Raw genomic sequence first — 16,808 nt, 5'->3', positions numbered from 1 at the left:
TGAGGTGCAGAGAGGTGAAATAATTTGCCCGAGGGTACCCAGGGGGAGGGGGCGGGCCCCCCGACTGGGAGGCCGCAGCCAGGGACTGGAAGACGCCTCTGCCGCACCACTACCTCCAGGCGTCCCCGCCATTCGCTGGAGCGTGGGCAGCGGCGAGACAAAGGGCCGGGGGCGGGGAAGAGGAGGCCGGAAGTGCGACCAGGGGTGTGGGGGGCGGAGGCGGGAAATTTCCTTGCTGGCGGAACCGGGAGATCGCGCCGACCTGGGTCCCCATCCAGGCGACGCGAGTCCTCGGCAGGCGACTGCCCCTCTCTGAGCCCCAATTCCCTCCTTGGTCAAGCCAGGCGGGGGCATTCGAGGGGCTGGACTGAGATCTGCGAGACGGCGCGCCCCGCCCTCAGCAAGCGCGCAGCAAAGGGGCAGCCTCTCCGGCCCTCAGTCTCCCTGTCTGTGAAGTGGGAACCCGCCTGAGGACGGCGCGGAACCCAGGAGCCCAGGGGCCGCAGTTAGGGTTGGCCAGCGAGGGGCGCCCCTCCCTCGCTCCCTCGGGCCGCGGTTTCCCCGCGGTCACCGCCCCCTCGCGGTTCCGAGGCGGCCGGGCAGCCAGTGCGCATGCCCGGGGCGGGGCGCGGGGCGGGAGCGCAGAGCCGGCGCGGGGGACGGCGGCGCGGAGTCTGTGGGTCCTCCCGCCAGCCCGGCCGGAGGCAGCCGAGGCCGCTCGGGCGGCGGCGGCGGCGGGAGCCGGAGCGCAGCGCGCCCAGAAGCCGGAGCAGCGGCACTGCCTGGTAAGCGCCGCGCCCACACCCGCTGTCTTTCCCGGCGGGCGGCGGCAGCCCCTTCATCCTCTGGCTGCCGCCCCGGAGCCGCTGTCCAGGGTCCTCGAAGCCCCGCGGCGGCGGGGCTCAGACATCGCGCGCGGCATGAGCCCGGGTGTGTGCGCGCGGCAGGGGGCGGTGGGGGTCTTGTTTCCAGGCTCCTTGCCGGGGCGGGTGGGGCGGGGCGGGGGCGGGTCCCGCAGCCCCGGGCCGAACATCCGAGGGGCCCGGCGGGCCAGGCTGCCCTGGCTGCGGGGTCGGCCCCGCGCCCGGCCTCGCCGCCGCCCGCTGGCTTTGTTCGGCACGGCCGCGCGGGAGGGGGGCGCTTCCCGCCACTGGGGGGAGGGCGTCCTCCCGCGTTGATTCATCTTCCCCGGAGCGAGCTCAACGATCCACTGGCTCCACTCGCACTACTGAGCACACTGGCCGTCACACACCCATTGTGGCACACACTCCGGGGCGCGATCACACACTCACCACCGCGTTCACGCACGGGCGCCTCATTTCCTCCAGTGAGGCCACAGGTCTACACACACACACACAATGGCTGTTGGTCATTCCATTAGACTCATACACACAGCCACCTGTCACCCAGGGTACTGGGTGGGAGCCTTGCGTACACACCCAGGCACAGCTACGCACTCAAACCAGCCATCGCGGATCACAGCATGGTCCACTCAACAATACTCCCCGATCACAACACACTCGGGGCCACCCTGCCCTGGCCTGCTCACCCCTGCTCATGGTGTCCCTTGCGTACCCGGAGACCCTGGAGTAGACTGCCACCCTTGTGCACACACTCCCTGTTACACACACACTCCTTAGCGTGCTGCCCACTCCCACCTACACTGTCCCACGTTTGCACGTCCATGAACGTCCTTTCTTGCCCTCCTATGTATGTATGTATGTATGGTCTGAGGACCGTTTCTGGAAGAAGGTCTGGCTAACACCTTTAGATTCCTTCTGCCCCGACATCCCAGAGCAGGAGACTTTGCTGCTCTGAGGGCACTAGAAGAGAAGGGGACAAGGGGCAGCAGACTGAGATCCTCAGACGTACACGACTGCCAAAGCCCCTCAAGCCTTTGTTGGTCTTGTCAGCATAGGAAGAGGTATTTGCAGGTGCTTGGCAGCTCTGGCCCTGTTTATGGGTGTAAGGATGGCTCCATGCTGGAAAGAAATCCTAGAGGGAAAGGAATGGCTGGCCAGGTCTCTGTGGCCTGAATGGGCAGTCATAGGGGCTGCTGCTCTCCCTGGGAGCAGGACACAGGCACCTGTGCAACACCCAGATAAGCTCTCCCAAGAGTGAGATGCCCACAGGGTCCAAGTAGCCCCCATGAGGCACAAACACACAGGCCATTCTGCACATGCAGAGTGGACATACGCAAAACAAGCTCTTCTTGAGCTGAACACAGGAGCCAGGTCCTGGCCCCAGAGTGGCCCAAGCTGGTACATATATCCACAAGCAGTCTGCTCACTCCTTTGCACAGCAGGTGAGCCCGCCCACATACCTAGCAGTCATTCCTACCTTCTGCCTCAGTCGGGCCACACTCAGCCTGTTTGTGCCCAAGTGTGCAGGCTCATCTGCTCATAGGGTGTGCACATTCCCACAGGTGGGGGAATGTATGCAGGGGCATGGGGAGCTCCTGCTTCTTCTACTGCGTGCTCCTTGGCACTGTTACTTGGGAGAAGCCTTGGCCTGACCTCAAAAACCAGAAAGGGAGTTTTAAGAACCAAGTGTCAGGCCAGGTGCAGTGGCTCATACCTGTAATCCCAATACTTTGAGAAGCCCAGGCAGGAGGATTGCTTGAGGCCAGGAATTTGAGACAAGCTTGGGCAACATACCAAGACCCCCATCTCTACAAAAACATAAACATTAGCTGGGTGTGATGGCGCATGCCTATAGCTCCTTAGGAGGCTGATGAGGGAAGACTGCTTGAGCTGAGGAGTTGGAGGCTACAGTGAGGTATGATTGTGTCACTACTCTCCAGCCTGGGCAACAGAGTGAGACCCTGTCTCAAAACAAAACAAAACAAAACAAAAACAGAGCCAAGTGTCAGTGTCCACAACCTTAGAAAGAACCCAGGCTTTGTGCTTGGGCACAATTGGCTTTGAACCACAGCCTTCCTCCCTCCCACCACAGCTGTGTGCCCTTGGTCAAGTCTTCTCCCTCTGACTTCAGTGGCCTCATCTGTGAAATGGGATGATAACACCACCCTCATGAGATTGTTGTGGGATCCAGATGATAAAAAGAGACTGAGACTGGGTGCAGTGGCTCACGCCTGTAATCCCAACACTTTAAGAGGCTGAGGTAGGTGGATCACTTGAGGCCAGGAGTTCAAGACCAGCCTGGCCAACATGGTGAAACCCTGTCTCTACAAAAAATACAAAAGTTAGCCTGGTGTGGTGGCACATGCCTATAATCCCAGCTACTCGGGAGGCTGAGGCAGGAGAATCACTTGAACCTGGGAAGGTGGAGATTGCAGTGAGCTGAGATCATGCCACTGCACTCCAGCCTAGGCAACAAAGCAAGACTTGGTCTAAAAAAAAGGAAGTCAGTGAGCATGCTGGGCCCAGGTAATGGAGCTAGATTCTAATGGGATAGTCGCAGGGAGAGAATGTGGGGCCCCAGGCCTGGGCTACCTCTCGGAGAAGCAGCTCGAGGATCCTCAGGCCTCCCTAAGGTCTAGGAAGGGCCCAGCAGAACTGTGAGCAGTAGAGCCTCTGGGAATGGTCTTGGGGCATTTCTTAAACCCAGGGCTGGCCTATAGCTCTTCCAGATATAACTACCTCCCTTCCCCCATTTCACAGATTGGAAAACTGAGATCCATCGAGTAGAAAAACTTACTCGGAGTCATAGAGGATGTCAGTGACTAAGCTGGGGCTTGACCCCACATCTTTCTACCTCCCTGACCAGGCTCTCTGTCCCTACCCTGGACTTTATCCCATCTCAGAGGCTGGAAAATACAAGTTGGAGATGGGGAAGCCTAGGGACTTTCAAAAGGGGCACGTTATCAGCTGAGCCAAGCTTGCCTCTCAGAACCTGTTTCTTCCTCTGGAAAACAGGACTACAACACCTGCCTGGCAGGTGGGTGGGATTTTCACATAGTAAGGGCTTGATTTGTACAAGGTCACCTCCTGCCTTTCTTGGCATTGAGGTCCAGGGTCCAAACTCAGGTGGCTACAGGCCAGGAGGGTGACATACATGAAGGGCCGGCTGTGAGAAAAACGACAGTGCAAATTCCATGATTGATGGCAGCAGACAGTCAGCCTCAGTGTCTAGGACACCATGGGGAAGGGGGGCGGATTGTGGCTGATTGGGGAGTACACCCCCATCTAAGGAGGCTGTCCCTTCGGGGCTCCAGCTGAATGTTGCCAGGCAGGAAGCACGCTCAGATTGCCAAATTTTCGTTTTCCAAGAGAAGCTGGAAATCTTACTGTCAAATGAAATCTTCTAATGTTTAGAAGTTAATCAGTTAATTCCTTTTTAAAACTGATTTTAAAATGTGTTTAGCGCTGTGGGTCAAACAAGCATGTCTGAGGGTCAGGTTTTGCTGGTCTGTGTCTGCTGCAGGCCCTTTCCTCCCCTGCCCCCTCCTGGGAGCACAGCTGGGCTCTGACAGGCCGAGTAGATAAAAACAGGCCTTCCACAGACACAGACCAGCCCTAAAGTGAGCAGAGTCAGGCACACCCCTCATTTTCTTTAATTCTCATTATAGCCCTGGGGGAGCAGGAGGTGGGTTCTTCAGGGTCCCCTAGGAGGAGAAGGGCGTTGCTTGAAGTCACAGAGCTGATAAGCGGTGGGCTGGCCTGACTTTCTGCCCGGGCTTCACCCAGGAAGAGGAGCTTGTTGGCTGGGCTGGTGTGTGAGGACTCCAGGGTTGGGCTTCCAGGGCTGAAATGAAGGGTACTGAGGGCCCAGAGCACCCTTCCTATATCCTTTGCTGACTTCTTCCAGCTCCAGCTAAGCTTCCTGTACACCAGCCAGGCAGCTGTTGAATTCCTATTTTCCAGAGAAGGAAACAGGCAGGCATGGGAGGCAGATCCTGGCCCTCACTGGAACCTGGGCCCTTTCTCTCTCTCCCTGTCTCTCTGTTTTAAAGACAGTTTCTTGTTCTGTTACCCAGGCTGATCATAGCTCACTGCAGCCTCAAACTCCTGCACTCAAGAGATCCTCCTGCCTCAGCCTCCGGTACAGGCAGGACTATAAGTACATGCCACCACACCTGGCTAATTTCTTTTTTTTTTTTTTAATTTAAATTTTTTGTAGAGATGGGATCTTGCTATGTTGCCCATGCGGGTCTGGAACTCCTGGCCTCAAGCAATCATCCCACCTTGGCTTCCCAAAGCACTGGGATTACAGCCGTGGTACTCAGCCCCAGGGCCCTTTCCCTTGACCATCTTCCCAGTCACCCTGGTGTATAACGTCCTTTTCCATAGCCCAAGGGCCAGATGGATCAGAGGTTGCAAGCTGGCGACCTAGGGGTCAAAGTTGGCTCATGAAAGTGTTTTGGCCGGGCGTGGTGGCCCATGCCTGTAATCGCAGTACTTTGGGAGGCCAAGGCAGCCAGGTCACTTGAGGCCAGAAGTTCAAGACCACCCTGGCCAACATGGGGAAACTCCGTCTCTAATAAAAATTTTAAAAATTAGCTGGGTGTGGTGGTGTGTGCCTGTAGCCCCAGCTACTCGGGAGGCTGAGGCACGAGAATTGCTTGAACCTGGGAGGCAGAGGTTGCAGTGAACTGAGATTGTACCACTGCACTCCAGCCTGGGCGACAGAGTGAGACTTGGTCTCAAAAAAAAAAAAGTGTTTTGTTTAGCCTGTATGATATTTTTAAAATGAGCCAATATTTAAAATACAGATATCCAGGCCGGAATTACAGGCTCATGCCTGTAATCCCAGCACTTTGGGAGGCCAAGGCAGGCAAATCACCTGAGGTTGGGAGTTCGAGACCAGCCTGACCAACATGGAGAAACCCCGTCTCTACTAAAAATACAAAATTAGCTGGTCATGGTGGCGCATGCCTGTAATCCCAGCTACTCAGGAGGCTGAGGCAGGAGAATCACTTGAACCTGGGAGGTGGAGGTTGCAATGACCCAAGATAGCATCGTTGCACTCCAGCCCTCCAGCCTGGACAACAAGAGCAAAACTCTGTCTCAATAAATAAATAAATAATAAATTAATAAATTAATAAAAATACAGATATCCAGATTTATGACTTAGCTTAAAAAAAATTTTAGGAAACCTGGAGGCACAGAGGCCACATTCACTTCCCTGCTTAAATACTTCCAAGGGGCAGGACACACTGGCTCACTAGGTGCTAGGTATAATCCTATTCTAGAGACGGGATCTTGCTATGTTGCCCATGCTGGTCTGGAACTCCTGGCCTAAAGTGGTCAAGGTATAATCCTATTACTTTGGGAGGCTGAGGTGGGAGGATCGCTTTGAGCCTAGGAGTTTGGCTCTTAGACCAGCCTGGGCAACATGGCGAAACCTCATCTCTACAAAAAATACAAAAATTAACCTGGCATGGTGGCATACACCTGTAGTCCCAGCTACTTGGGAGGCTGAGGTGGAAGGATCATTTGAGCCAGTAGGTCAAGGCTGCAGTGAGCCGAGATCGAGCCACTGCACTCCAGCCTAGGCAACAGAGTGAGACATTGTCTCAAAGAACAAGAAAATACTTCCGGGGTTTCCGGTTCCCTTAGGCTAACCCCCCTCCTCCACCACGCCTCCTGATCGGCTGCCTCCTCTTCCGCTGCCACCCCCTTTCCAACTCTACTCCGGCTCTTCATGGCTGGCTCAGATGGTAACCGCCTCAGAGGGGCTTTTCTTGACCACATGTCTAAACCAGCTGCCCACTCCTTTGTCTTCACAGCATCCATTATTTGAAATAATATGATTTATTTGCTACTTGTTTATTACCCTCCTCCCAATCTTTCTGCATCTATAAGGCAGGGACCCCACATTTCTTATTCACTGCTGTATCCCTAGTCCCAAGAGTAATGCCTAGATCATTGCCTGTGTGCTCAGTAAATGCTGAGTTAATGGAATAATTCCTAATTGGCCACAATTGGCAGGAATTGAGTGCAGTTGCCCCTTTAGAAGGGGCCAGTGCCCTCTAGTTTGCCACAGTCCCCACCACTCCCTCTTGTCTCCCTCAGTCTAAGGATATCAGGAGTCTTTCATTATCTCCCTTGCTCAATTGTTTTCCTTACAGGAGAAAACAAATATTTATCTGTGCCCATATCACTATCAAAAGGCCAAAGATGAAGATGGACTCAATTCATGCCACTCAAATCTGATGCCTGCCTCACCCCTGCAGGCTGGTGACCATCCAGTGATCCCAAGAATTCCACCAGACCTCTCCCGTGCTTCTGGCCTGCTTCCTACTGCCTCCTGGATGTCACCCTCCATAAGCCCATGGGAACTCCAGTTCCACTTCCGAAACCCAGTGCCCCATCGTCCTCTGCAAAACTGTTCCTCTTCCTGTGTCCTCCTCTTAGTGATGGTCCCCCTCCCCCACCTCATAAGCCAGAGCCTGGGGGACCCAGTAGTGCACAGCATCGACTGCGTCCCCATCCAGAGACCTGAGGTCTGGCTAGGGACCCAGAGGTGTAAATGGCTAGATGCAGAGTGACATGAGCCTGTTACAGGAGGAGCAAGAGGCTGCAGGAATCCCCAGGAAGCTGGTAGCCAAACAAGACCCACTAGAGAAGGAGGCGTTTTACTGGAGACCTGAAGGTGTAATAAGAGACAGCCAGGCCAGAAGGGAGGGAGAGATTCCTCCAGAAGAGGGTGTGTAGAAGCTGAGATCGTGGGGGAGAGACAGCGTGTGTGTGTGTGTGTGTGTGTGTGTGTGTGTACATGTTTTAGGGGTGGGAGGGGGTAATGAAAGATAAATCCCAGCACTTGAGTAGAAACATAGGGGCTTAGGAGCATATTAAAGAGTTGGACTTTACCCCAAATGTAAGAGGGAGTCATTAAAGATTTCTCTATAAGAAAAAAGAAAGGACTAGGCACACACATAACCACAATTTAAACATCACAAAGGGGCACACAAAGAAAAGTTTCTCGTACCCTCAGATCCCTGCTCTTCCTTCTGGGAGACAGTCACTGTCAAAGTTTTATAGGATTCCATCCAGAAATTCTCTCTTTATAAATAAACCCATCCATGTGGGTCCTTTTCCTTGGCTACACGTGTGGGATCCTAGTAGCCATGCTGTCCCCTGGTTTTTTCAATTAATTTATCTTGGGTGCTTTCCCTCATTACCCCACACCTTCTAGTAGCTGCCCGGTGCCCCGTGCGGTTGTCCCACAGTTCACAGAACCTGCTTCCCAGTATTGTTCTTATCACTAGCCATGCCCTTGGGTACCCCAGGACCATCTTCAGGACCCCAGGTCTATCTTTAGGACCATGCCTAGAGGTGGGCTTGGTGGCTCAAATGCTATGTGTGTTGTAAACTTTGATAGAAATTGATAAATGTCCTTCCAAAAAGATTACAACCAATTTACATTTCCGGCAAGAATGAGGAGGGTTTTGAGCCAGGGAGGGCACGGTTGGCTCTGCATCTTAGGTCATTCAGTCATTCATGGAACAAATCCGTATGGGGATCTTCCTTGCTTACTGCATGTGTGCGAGGTCTCAACTCTGGGATATATCAGATAACACAGCGAAGTCCCCACCTCCCGGAGCTGGCATTTTAATGACAGCAACACACCACAAGCAATAAACGAATGTATGTGATATGTCAGATGGTGACAGGTACTATGGAGGAAAACTGAGCAGAAGAAGAGGGTGGAGAATGCCAGCCAGAGCTGGGGAGGAGGCGGTTTTACATTGCATGGGTCAGGGAAAACCTTGGGGAGCCGACCATGCAGATGTTTGGAGAGAAATCTGTCCATGCAGAAGCAGCAGGCAGCGCCAAGGCATGGAGGCAGGCGTGTTCAAGGCTCAGCGAAGCACCCAGCGTGGCTGAAGCAGCGGGAGGGAGAGGGAGAGCAGCAGCAGAAAGGGCAGAGGAGGTGATGGATCCTGAAGGTGCAGGGACTTCTGAGCCATTCTAAGGAGTTTACTTTTACTTGGCGTGCCATGGGGAGACACTGCCTGGTTCCAAGCAGAGCGGGGACATGATTTGTCTCGGGTTTTACTAAGATCCCTCTGGCTGCTGTGTTGAGAATAAGCTATGGGGCAAAGGAAAACGTAGGGATAATCCAGGTGAGAGATGGTGGGGGGTTCACCGAGGGCAGTGGCCAGGTGCTGGATATATTCTGAAGTTAACTCCATTATGTTTTGCTGATAGACATGGGGTGTGAAAGTCAAGGGTGATTTGGGATTTGGGCCTGAACATTAAAGCGATGGTTTTGGAGCAGGTTTGGAGGGATCAGGAGCTCTACTCCCTTTGGCTACTGAATGTGTAATGGAACGGGGTTGCTTGTAGGTCCAGCTGCCTGCTGGACCCTCTTCTTCGATATCCTCCAGGCACCACAAACTCAGCTTGTCCAAAAATGGATCTCCCCCTTTCCTACATCTCCTGCCCAGCACCATCACCCACCAGCCCTCACCCTAGCCAGTACCCTGCAGACCACGCCTGCTGTTACCAATACAGCCTATTGGTACCTGTCAGTTTTCCTTTGGATTTCTCAATTCGGCCTTTAACTACCATCTCCAGGACCTCTGCTGTGCTGTCTCTCATCGAGATTCCTGCAACTGCCCAGGGCCTATTGCAGGGAAAGGGCTAGGTGAATGAATGAAGGATTAAATGGATGAAAGATTAAATGAATGATTTACCAGCTTCCTAATCGGTCTTGGCCAACCCCTGTCCTCCTTCAGCCCAGCCTCCATACCATCCCAGGAGAACCTTTGAAAACACACATATCTGACTATGTCCCTTCCTTGACTATAAACCATTCACAGCTCTCCAGGGCCTACATAGACATAAACTGGTGGCCTACAGGCAAGTCTTGTTTGGCCCACCTAGTGTTTGGGGTTTTTTAAAAAAACCTTGAATTAATTAGAATATTTTACATCAAAGTCTGGATTTTCCACTTAAGCAACTAGAAGAATTGGTACTACCAGGTTGCCTTTTTCCAGGATAGCACTTGGCTGATGCAGTAGTGGTTCTCCCTTTATTTATTTTTGTTTTTATTTGTTTATTTTTGAGATGGAGTCTTGCTCTGTTGCCCACTCTGGAGTGCAGTGGCACGATCTTGGCTCACTGCAACCTCTGCCTCTCGGGTTCAAGCAATTCTCCTGCCTCGGCCTCCCGAGTAGCTGGGATTACAGGCGTTCACCACCACACATGGCTAAGTTTTTTGTATTTTTAGTAGAGACGGGGTTACACCACGTTGGCCAGGCGGGTCTTGAACTCCTGACCTCTAGTGGTCCATCAGCCTTGGCCTCCCACAGTGCTGGGATTACAGGCGTGAGCCACCGCACCCGGCCATTGCTTTAGACAGAGCATGTGCTCTCTAATTTGCCATAGTCCCCACCACTCCCTTTTGTCTTATACCTAACCCACTTCCCTCACTTAAATTACCTACCTGACCCCTGGACATCAGAGTTTGCAGCCCCTGGCCTAGAGGACAAAAGCATAACTTCTGGATAGTGTGTTGCATGGGGTGGGGTTGAACAGGGAGGGGCGATGGTAAGCAAAGTTGCAAAGTTAGGCTGTGTGTGGGGCACAGTGGCTCACGCCTGCAATCCCAGCCTTTGGGAGGCCGAGGTGGGTGGATCACCTGAGGTTGGGAGTTCGAGATCAGCCTGACCAACAAAATACAAAATTAGCTGGGCGTGGTGGCACATGCCTGTAGTCCCAGCTACTTGGGATGCTGAGGCAGGAGAATCGCTTGAACCCAGGAGGCGGGGGTTGCAGTGAGCTGAGATGGCACCATTGCACTCCAGCCTGGGCAACAAGAGCAAAACTCTGTTTTAAAAAAAAGAAAGAAAGAAAGAAAAAGAAAGTTAGGCTGTGACCAAATTGTGAAGGGCCTTGAATGTCATTTTAAGATGTCTTTATACAGAGGGCCACTGGGAGCAGTGAAGCAGGGGAGTGACATGCTTGGGTTTGTGTTTTTAATCCAGGTCCTCTGACAGGTGGGGACCTGACGGGACACAGCACTCAGTGAGGAAGGGGAAAAGGAAGAGGCTCCTCCCCCACTGAGCTTTGGGAAGTCTGAGTCAGCTCTCTCTCTGTTTCAGAACCAGACAGCAGCCTTGGGTGCAGGCGTGGTCCTGAGGGCAGATGGGCACTGCTGAAGACCCGACCTGGCTCCAGCTGCTTCAAAAGGACTCCAGCCCCCCAGGACCCCGACCCACAGCCTTCTTCTGCCCACAGGATGGGAGCCTGGGGGCTGGCAGCCCGGCCATGAGGGATTACTGCCCCTCCCAGCAAAAGGCAAGCCCTGCACCCCCCAGGTACACCCCTAACCAAAGTCCAGGCATGGAGTCTAGACACAGAAGCCCCAGTGGGGCTGGGGAAGGGGCCTCCTGCTCTGATGGCCCCAGAGGGAGCCTAGCCTGCCCCTCCCCAACCTGCTTCTCTCCCCAGGAGGCACCCTCCGAGGAGACATTGGAGGCACATGGAGCCTCCATCTCAGGGACACCAGAAACCACCATGTCTGGGAAGCCAGAGCCTGTGTCCTCCGTGAAAACTGAGCCCAAATCCTCAGATGACAGAATTCCTATGTTCTTGGAGAAGATGGATTCCAAGTCCTCAAAGCAGGCCGATTCCACTTCCACAGGAAAGGAGGATCCTGGGTCCTCGCAGAAGGCAGATCCTATGTTTACAGGAAAAGCAGAGCCTGAAATCTTAGGAAAGGAGGATCCTGTGGCTCCTGGAAGGATGGATCCCATGACTCTAAGAAAGGAAGATCTTGGATCCCTGGGAAAAGTAGATTCTTTGTGCTCCAGCAAGATGGATACAGTGTCACCGAGAAAGGAGGATCCTGGGTCTTTGAGAAAGATGGATCCTGTGTCCTCAGACAAAGTGGACCCTGTATTCCCAAGAAAGGAGGAGCCCAGGTATTCAGGAAAAGAGCATCCCGTGTCCTCAGAAAAGGTGGCTCCTACATCTGCAGAAAAGGTAGATCTTGTGTTGTCAGGAAAGAGAGATCCTGGGCCCTTGGGAAAGGCGGATCCTGTGTCCTTGGAAAGCATGGATTCTGTGTCCACAGGAAAGACAGAGCCTGGACTCCTGGGCAAGCTGACTCCAGGCTCATCCAGCAAGAATGGGCCTGTATCCTCTGGGACGGGGGCTCCTAGGTCCTCGGGAAGGCTGGATCCCACATGCTTGGGGATGGCAGATCCCGTATCTGTGGGAAATGGAGAAACTGTGCCCACCACAAAAGAGGACTCCCGGCTCCTGGGAAAGATGGACGCTGCCTCCTCAGGAGAGGGGCGTCCTGTGTCTGGCTACACGGATACCACGGCTTCAGCAAAGACAGATCTCACGTCTTTGAAAAATGTGGATCCCGTGTCTTCAGGCAAGGTGGATCCAGTTTCTCTGGGAAAGATGGACCCCATGTGCTCAGGAAAGCCAGAGCTCTTGTCTCCTGGACAGGCAGAACGTGTGTCTGTGGGAAAGGCGGGAACTGTATCCTCAGGAAAAGAGGACCCGGCGTCCTCCAGAGAGGACCCCATATCTGTGGAAAGTAGAAAGACATCATCTGAAACAGTGAATCCTGAGTCTTTGGGAAAGACAAACCCTGTGTCTTCAGGTCCAGGTGATACCAGGTCCTTGGGGACAGCAGGTCCCCCATCTGCAGTAAAGGCTGAGCCAGCGACTGGCGGAAAAGGAGATCCCCTGTCTTCGGAGAAGGCAGGTCTGGCGGCCTCTGGAAAGGCGGCTCCCACAGCCTCAGGGAAGGCCAAGTCCCTGGCGGTAGGCAAGGAGGACCCTGTGAGCAGGGGAAAGGCAGACGCTGCCCCCTCTGGACAAGGGGACTCTGCGTCTAGAGGTAAAGTGGTCTCAACTCCAGGAAAAGCAGTCCCGGTGCCCTCGGGGAAGGTGGATCCCGTGCCCCTGGGAAAAGCAGAGGCTATCCCAGAGGGAAAGGTGGGTTCTCTGCCTCTAGAGAAGGGGAATCCTGTTAACACCACAAAGGCGGATCCCAAGGCCTCAGGGAAAGCAGAGGCGCAGTCTGGCGGCAAAGCAGAAACGAAGCTCCCTGGGCAAGAGGGCGCCACAGCACCAGGAGAAGCAGGGGCTGTGTCTTTGAAAAAGGAGACACTGCAGGCCTCAGAGAAGGTGGATCCTGGATCCTGCAGAAAAGCAGAGTCCATCTCCCTTGCTTCAGGGAAGGGAGAGCCCCTGTCCCTGGGGAAGGCCGACTCTGCACCTTCCAGAAAAATAGAGTCCCCATCCTTGGGGAAGGTGGCCTCCCTGACTCTGGAGAAGACCAAGCCGCCCTCCTCCTCCAGGCAGTTAGACGGCAAAGCCCTCAGCTCAGCCCGGTCTCCCGAGGGTGCCAGGGGCAGTGAAGGCCGCGTGGAGCCGAAGCCCGAGCCCGTGTCCAGCACCGAGGCCTCCAGCCTCGGCCAGAAAGACCTGGAAGCCACTGGGGCCGAGAGAAGCCCCCGCCCAGAGGCCGCAGCGCCCCCACCGGGACCGCGGACTCGCGACAACTTTACCAAGGCGCCATCGTGGGAGGCGAGCGCCCTGCCGCCGCCGCGCGAGGACGCGGGCACTCAGGCAGGCGCGCAGGCCTGCGTCTCAGTGGCCGTGAGCCCCATGTCTCCGCAGGACGGCGCTGGGGGCCCGGCCTTCAGCTTCCAGGCGGCGCCTCCCGCGCCCAGCCCCGCACCCAGACCGCCCTCGCGCCGAGATGCGAGCCTGCAGGTGTCGCTGGGCGCCGCCGAGACGCGCTCCGTGGCCACTGGGCCCATGACACCGCAAGCTGCCGCGCCGCCCGCCTTCCCCGAAGTGCGGGTGCGGCCGGGCTCAGCGCTGGCGGCCGCCGTGGCGCCCCCGGAGCCGTCTGAGCCCGTGCGAGACGTGAGCTGGGACGAGAAGGGCATGACGTGGGAGGTATACGGCGCCGCCATGGAGGTGGAGGTGCTGGGCATGGCCATCCAGAAGCATTTGGAGCGACAGATCGAGGAGCACGGCCGCCAAGGGGCGCCCGCGCCGCCGCCCGCTGCCCATGCGGGCCCCGGCCGTTCGGGCTCGGTGCGCGCCGCGCCGCCCGATGGAGCCGCCAAGCGTCCGCCCGGCCTCTTCCGCGCGCTGCTGCAGAGTGTGCGCCGGCCGCGGTGCTGCTCGCGAGCGGGACCCACGGCCGAGTGATCTGTCCCCATTTTGTACGCCCGAGTTTCCGACCTTCTCAGGCTCCCTTCTTGATCATAGGCCCCTAGAAGGGGTCCCCTCTGCGTGCCACAGGCCTCCGAGGGGATGTGCAGCCTCTAGGGCTGTTGCGTCCCCATCTTTATAGCCCCTCCCATCACAAACAGAAGAACCCCTTCTACCAAGCTCCCTTATGGCCACGAGCCCACGAACCCGGCCAGCCCTGACGCCCCACTGTTCCCTCACAGCCCTCAGCTCTACTCCCGGTCACACTGGGCGACCACGGGGACCTGCTCAGCACCCCCACCTCCCACCCCCTGAGAGCTGGGGCAGGCTCCTGGGATGTCCAGACTGGTGCGTTGTGGTCTCCGGTGGGGCCAGATCCCCAGAACAGGGAGAGACTGCATGCACGTCTGAGTGGCAGAAGCTTCAAGTGGGTGAGGATCGGTGTGTAAGACCCCCGAGTGGGCACGGCTGTGAAGGTGAGGCCCCGGGCGGCACGTTAGGTAGAACAAGTGTGAGCATCTCCACTCTGGCTGACCCCGTGGCCGGGGCGTCTCTTGCATGCTGTTGGTGGTCCTTCCCCAGTTCCTATCTCCCACCCACCTGGTTCCAGCCCCATGCCCTCTCCCACTGAGTCACAGGTTTGAGATTCCCAGAGAGGCCAAAGACAGCTGCAGGAAGTACCCTGGGGGCTCAGCTGAGAGAGAGAGAGAGTCACAGAAAGGCCAGAGGGTCTCAGGAAGGTCTGGAGGTCACAGCTGGGCTCACAGAAGCTCTTGGGCCCTGGCATCCTGGGTGACAGCTGTTCTTAGGTATTGGGGACAGGACAGAGAGCTCATTCTATAACCACGGTTGTCTTTTAAAGGCCACCCTCTCCAGCCCCTTGTCACCCCGTGCTGTGAGCCCCACAAGTCCCCTGTGACCACTCAGTGCCCCATCCCCACCCCTCCAGCCGCAGTTTTTGGCTACAAACTGTCACAGCATACATTGGTAATAAAATGTTTCCCCAACCCCTGTCTGCCGTGATTGGCCAAAAGCAGGAGGCAGGGCAGTGTCATATATTTTCATCTCCAGTGAGACAGGTGCAGTTAGGGTGTGGTGGGGCCTCTTCGAGGGGGGCCAGAAGAGTGGGGGCCTCTGTCACAGGTCTGTGGTGTCCAGGCCAGCGTTGGTGTAGGACGGCCCCTCCAGCTGTCCGCTCGCACCTGCCTGCTGTCTTGACAGGACCACACTCAGGGGCTCTGGATCTGGCTCTGGTGGTGTGTGCGGTGGCCTGTACTCCTGCATGGAGAGGGAGAGGAGGTGTGAAGGGCAAGGTAAGGTGGGGCAAGCGCCCCAGGCCCTAGGGGAGTGCCTGGGCTTCAAGCTCAGGACCAATGGTTCCTTGGCAGGGGTCCCACCCTGCCCCTCCTGGGGCCTCTGGTCCAGGCTGTGTCCCACAGGTGGCCCTTGCTAATGGTGATGCAGATCAGGTGAGGGGGAGGGTGTGGCCTGGGGGGTCCACTCTGGCCTTTCCCCTGCCCACCAACACTGCGGCACTCTGCTATTCAGCCCAGTTCTGGATAATGCTAGGCCCTCTGTCCTGTGCCAAGGAGCCAGCCCAGTGCAGTTCCTGCCCCCTGCACCCCACGGCAGGCACCGTGTGGGTCAAGGTCCATCCATTACCTCAACCACCCACTGAAAACCTCTGAGGGAGGGAACATGTCCTCTCTTCACAGATGTGGAAACTGAGGCTTAGAGAGCTCTACTGGTGAAGGGGGGCAGACGACTGGTCTTGCTGGTTCAAAAGCGTGTCCATGGTGTGACACTGCCCTGGTTGAATTTGACGTCTCTTTTTGCTGCCCTCAGAGGGCAGCCCAGAGGCTGGTCCCACCTGCAGTTCATCATGGCACACACTCATCTCCCCTGGCCTTTCTCTTCCACCTTCCCATGCAACATGCTGTGTGTGCACACACACACCCTCCTGTGCAACAGCCAGGTCCCCAAGCTCAGCTGCTCTGCTACAGAGACACCCACAGGGCCAGAGCCCCAGCCACCACTGCCCTCCCCAGGGCACTCCAAGGGCTTTTTCCAGACTGGGGCTCTTCAGGTCCCTAGTAAACAGTGGAACATCTGAGGGGCCCCAGAGGGCTAAGTATTCTGCCTGGGTTCCTCAGAGCCCTCAAGACAGACCCTGAGTGGAGAGCTGCAGGCTCAGTGCCACCCACGATAACATGACCTGGTGCCAAAGACCAAAGACCCGCATTCTGGTCTGCTCCTGTCCTGCATGCTGTCCCACTTTGAGCAAGTCAGCACCCCTCTCTGGATGTCCATTTCCTTGCTGGTTATTTGGGGAGGTTAGAGTGATAATCTCTGCAGCCACTCACACCCGCCGCACAGACGTGTGTGGAGCTTAGACAAGTCAGGGGACCAAGAGATTCCTGGGAAAAGGATCCACCTGCGCCACCCCAGCCATGGGAGATCAGGAGGCAGACAGCTCCCAAGAAGGCCCCATGCCTCGTGGGCCTGCCCAGAGACCCACAGGACTCACTCACTCACTGCTGCAGGAGAGACGGCGGAGCCTTGGGCAGCTTCGCAGAAATATAGCAACCCCCTGCCCTCCTAGGACAAAATCTGAGCAGTCTTCTGGCTTTGAAGACTTTCAGTGACTTGTCCCCCTCCCTCTCCAGACCCTTCTCCTAGTTCCCTGCCCCTTCCCAGTCCACAGAT

General features: G+C 56.0%; 2 protein-coding genes across 3 annotated transcripts in view; one reads left to right on the top strand and one right to left on the bottom strand.

Moving 5' to 3' along the window:
- Window positions 1-635: 635 nt before the first annotated feature.
- GPRIN1 (G protein regulated inducer of neurite outgrowth 1) lies at window positions 636-15,109 on the top strand. Its single transcript, XM_025387145.1, has 2 exons — window positions 636-785; window positions 11,015-15,109. Exon 2 carries the CDS (start codon window positions 11,058-11,060, stop codon window positions 14,097-14,099), a length of 3,042 nt encoding a protein of 1,013 aa, XP_025242930.1. The 5' UTR covers window positions 636-785; window positions 11,015-11,057; the 3' UTR covers window positions 14,100-15,109.
- Window positions 14,935-16,808, bottom strand: part of CDHR2 (cadherin related family member 2) — a 53,480-nt gene continuing 51,606 nt past the window's right edge. Inside the window, exon 32 of one of the 2 annotated variants that reach the window (XM_025387143.1) lies at window positions 14,935-15,380. In XM_025387143.1, coding sequence (XP_025242928.1) covers window positions 15,240-15,380 — 141 coding nt within the window. In that variant the 3' untranslated portion in view covers window positions 14,935-15,239. The remainder of the gene's footprint in view (window positions 15,381-16,808) is intronic. The other variant, XM_025387144.1, reaches the window with a different exon arrangement.

This window comes from Theropithecus gelada, chromosome 6, assembly GCF_003255815.1.
Source record: "Theropithecus gelada isolate Dixy chromosome 6, Tgel_1.0, whole genome shotgun sequence".
NCBI lineage: Eukaryota > Metazoa > Chordata > Mammalia > Primates > Cercopithecidae > Theropithecus > Theropithecus gelada.
Note: the sequence above shows the minus strand (reverse complement) of the source record. Positions and strands in the feature narration are given on the sequence as shown.

Bases quoted from the DNA above. Each gene is read 5' to 3' on its own strand.
- GPRIN1 (XM_025387145.1), top strand. From the start codon at position 11,058: ATGGGCACTGCTGAAGACCCGACCTGGCTCCAGCTGCTTCAAAAGGAC.